This window comes from Priapulus caudatus, unplaced genomic scaffold, assembly GCF_000485595.1.
Source record: "Priapulus caudatus unplaced genomic scaffold, Priapulus_caudatus-5.0.1 Scaffold568, whole genome shotgun sequence".
NCBI classification, from domain to species: domain Eukaryota; kingdom Metazoa; phylum Priapulida; class Priapulimorpha; order Priapulimorphida; family Priapulidae; genus Priapulus; species Priapulus caudatus.
In genome coordinates, this window is record NW_014577629.1 from 185995 (window position 1) to 189374 (window position 3380).

Sequence of the window (3380 nt, forward strand, 5' to 3'; positions counted from 1 at the left end):
ATTTCCCTCTGTTTTTTTTTTTCTTTCTTTTTTCTCTTTTTTTCCTTTTTTTTTTTTTTTTTGTTTTTTTTTTTTTTTTTTATGCGGAGGCAGAGGAGGGGGAGGCATGTGTGAGAAATGCTCAGCGTGAGTATAAAAATGCAAACGCACGAACCACGGCTATTAGCGACAGCTACTACGTGTGACGTCACTTACTAGCAGACGCCGCGTTTCAGCATGCAGCACCGTTTTGAAAAAAATGAGGGCGTTGGTCGACATCACAAGTAGGTTGGCTGTATTCTGTGGGGGGGGGGAGGAGCAGAGGAGGGGAGTTTTACCAAACGTTTGAAGATTGACCGAATATTACAGGAGTTATTGCAAGTTTAGCATGCCTACCCCCTTAAGCTAATACTACGCACTCAGATGGAAAATACATGATCTGCATTTTTTTGTGATAAAAAAATTGCCAAGGGCCCGATTGCAACGTTCAGTCATTGGCAACCGGACTAGAGGCATGTGTGAGAAATGCTCAGCGTGAGTAAAAATGCAAATGAGCGCAGCCGACATCTGCTACCGACGGTTACTAGATACAACACGCTACATACGTGTGACGTCACCCACTAGCAGACGCCACATTTCAGCATGAAAAAAAGCTTTATTGATGATCCTCATAATTAAATAAATAAATAAATATATATATATAAATGAATAAATAAATGAATGAATGACTAAATAAATAAATAAATGAATAAAAATAAAAAAAAAAAAAAAAAAAAAAAAATTAAATCTCCACGTGCCGCCACTGCCACGAAAGAAAGACTGACTCTCAAAAATTCAAAAAAATCTATGAAACGCCCCCCACCCCCCATGCTCATCGTGACATCACAGTCACACGTCATAAACGCGATGACATCATCGCTACGACCTTTTGCTGACCTTCCCGTCGACCTGTTTGATCTTTAGCACCATGTCAGCGAAAACGACGTAGTTGTCCGGCGAGTCTTCGAACGCCTTCTTCCACTTGTAGTTGGAGCGAAGTCTGACGTAGTCACCGCGGAACGGATGACCGACGCTGCCGACAGAAACACACGTGACGTCAGACGCACGCACGCACACGCACGCACGCACGCACGCTGGGGGGTTGCGGGGAAGTCGATAACAGACGGCGTCAGTCAGCCATTATGTAAGCCTTCACCATATTATCGTAAACCATAAACCTAGTCCTAACCATAATCCTAATTCTAAGCCTAATCCTGATCTTAAACCTAACCCTAACACTAACCTTATTCCTAATCCCAAGCATAACCCTAGTATGCAAGCCCTATAGCTTTAAACCTATCCTAATCCCTGACCCTATACCTATTCATAACCCGAATCCTAATCCTAACCCTATCTTTAACCTTAGATTTATTGATGGATGGATTGATGGATTGATGGATGGATGGATGGATAGATGGATAGATGGATGGATGGTGATAAATAGATGGTCATGGATGGATGGATGGCATTGAATGAATGGATGGAATGGATAGATGATAAGATGGATGGATGGATAAGATAGATTGGATGGATGTGATGCGATGGATTGATTGAATTGATGGATGGATGAATGATGGAATCAGATGGAGGATGGATAGATATGATAGGATGGATGGATGGATGGATGGATGGATGGATGGAATGGATGGATGGCATGGCATGGATGGATGCGAGCGATGGATAGATGGATGGATGGATGGATGGATGGATGGATGGATGGATGGATGGATGGATGGATGGATAGTCTTATTAGATGGATGGATGGGTGGATGAATGCACGGGTAGATGGATGGACGGATGGATGGATGGATGAAGTGAGAGATGGAGAATTGATGGGTACACGTACTCGCTAGCTACCACCATCTCCACCAATCTTAATCCTATAACTAGCAATAAGCCTATCTCTATCCCTGACCCTATCTTCAACCATATAACTGCAAGCTTAAACCACAACAGTATTACGTTTAATACGGTGGTTGAACATAAAACACGAGTCAAGCGTTAAACACGCGACATGCGTTCACCGTATGGAATCCCCCGTCCCTCGCTAGATTGAAATTATCGACAGGCGTTACGCGCCCAGCTACTTGGAAACTTAGATACTTAATGATACATTAGTAAATGAATTCTAAAGCTATATTCGTCTGATAATAGCTCGTAATAATTTCCCCGTAAAGCTGCAAATAACCGACTGGTTGCCAATTTAGTTTAGTACGCACACATATGCAGCGTGAGGCCACGCCACGCACGCACGCCCAACATAACGCATACCGCCGACGACACACACACACACACACACACACACACACACACACACACACACACACACACACACACACACACACACACACACACACATATGCGGCGTGATGCACGCACGCACACGCACGTACACGCACGCACACACGCACACATATGCGGCGTGAGGCACTCACGCACGCACGCGCGCACACATACACACACACGCACACACACGGTGCGTGCGCATGCGAACGGTGTCGTCTGTAGTCAGCTCACCTTTTCAAGTAGCCATCTTTTCGGTTCTTGAATATGTTGCTAGCTGCTACCTTCTCCCTCATTCGACTCCGCGCTGCCTGGTCAAACTTTAACCGGTACTTGTAGCACTACAATAACACCAACCACACACGTAGGATTAGTAAAACAAAAGTTGTATACACAGCAGGAAGGGGACTCTGTTTAGTTTAATCTTTTCTGCTTCTGTCATACTGAACTCTCTTTCTTGCACTCTGGTTAATAGTAAACTATAAATATTTTCCCACTACAGCGTTGATCTGATATATTTAATCAACGTTATATTCTCTCAGACTTCGTCATAGTTTCTTAGAGACTAAGAATGATATTTTTTACAAGGTTACGATATACTCGAGGTGAAAAAAGGCTGTATATATGCAAATCGTATATAGCGATGATTCTATCTAGATGCTAATATGTATATTTTTAAGTAAATTCATTTCAAATTTAGCAACTGCTCAGACGAGTGATGCTAAAATTGTTTCTCTTTCACATTAACGTGGATTCCTCACCATCTTGATACACAGAACACATTCGGCTGCCAATTCTATGACGTATATCCTTCACTATGACGTGAGCGGCTCGGTTTGTTGAAATTTAATGAATTAAAATTAAAATATTAAATATTGAAAATAGTTGAATTTAAAAGAAGAATATAATAGTAACATTATAGTAACATAATAGTAATATAATAGTAATATAATAGTAATATAATAGTAACATAATAGTAACATAATAGTAATATAATAGTAACATAATAGTAACATAATAGTAACATAATAGTAACATAATAGTAACATAATAGTAACATAATAGTAACATAATAGTAA

The 3380-nt window shown here is 41.0% G+C and overlaps 1 protein-coding gene across 1 annotated transcript in view; it reads right to left on the reverse strand.

The window, feature by feature from the left end:
* Nucleotides 1–3380, reverse strand: part of LOC106811723 (unconventional myosin-Ib-like) — a gene marked incomplete at its 5' end in the record, with an annotated part of 21533 nt that overhangs the window by 6438 nt on the left and 11715 nt on the right. Inside the window, 2 exons of the mRNA XM_014815430.1 lie at nucleotides 916–1051; nucleotides 2536–2642. Of these exons, the coding sequence (XP_014670916.1) occupies nucleotides 916–1051; nucleotides 2536–2642 (243 nt within the window). The remainder of the gene's footprint in view (nucleotides 1–915; nucleotides 1052–2535; nucleotides 2643–3380) is intronic.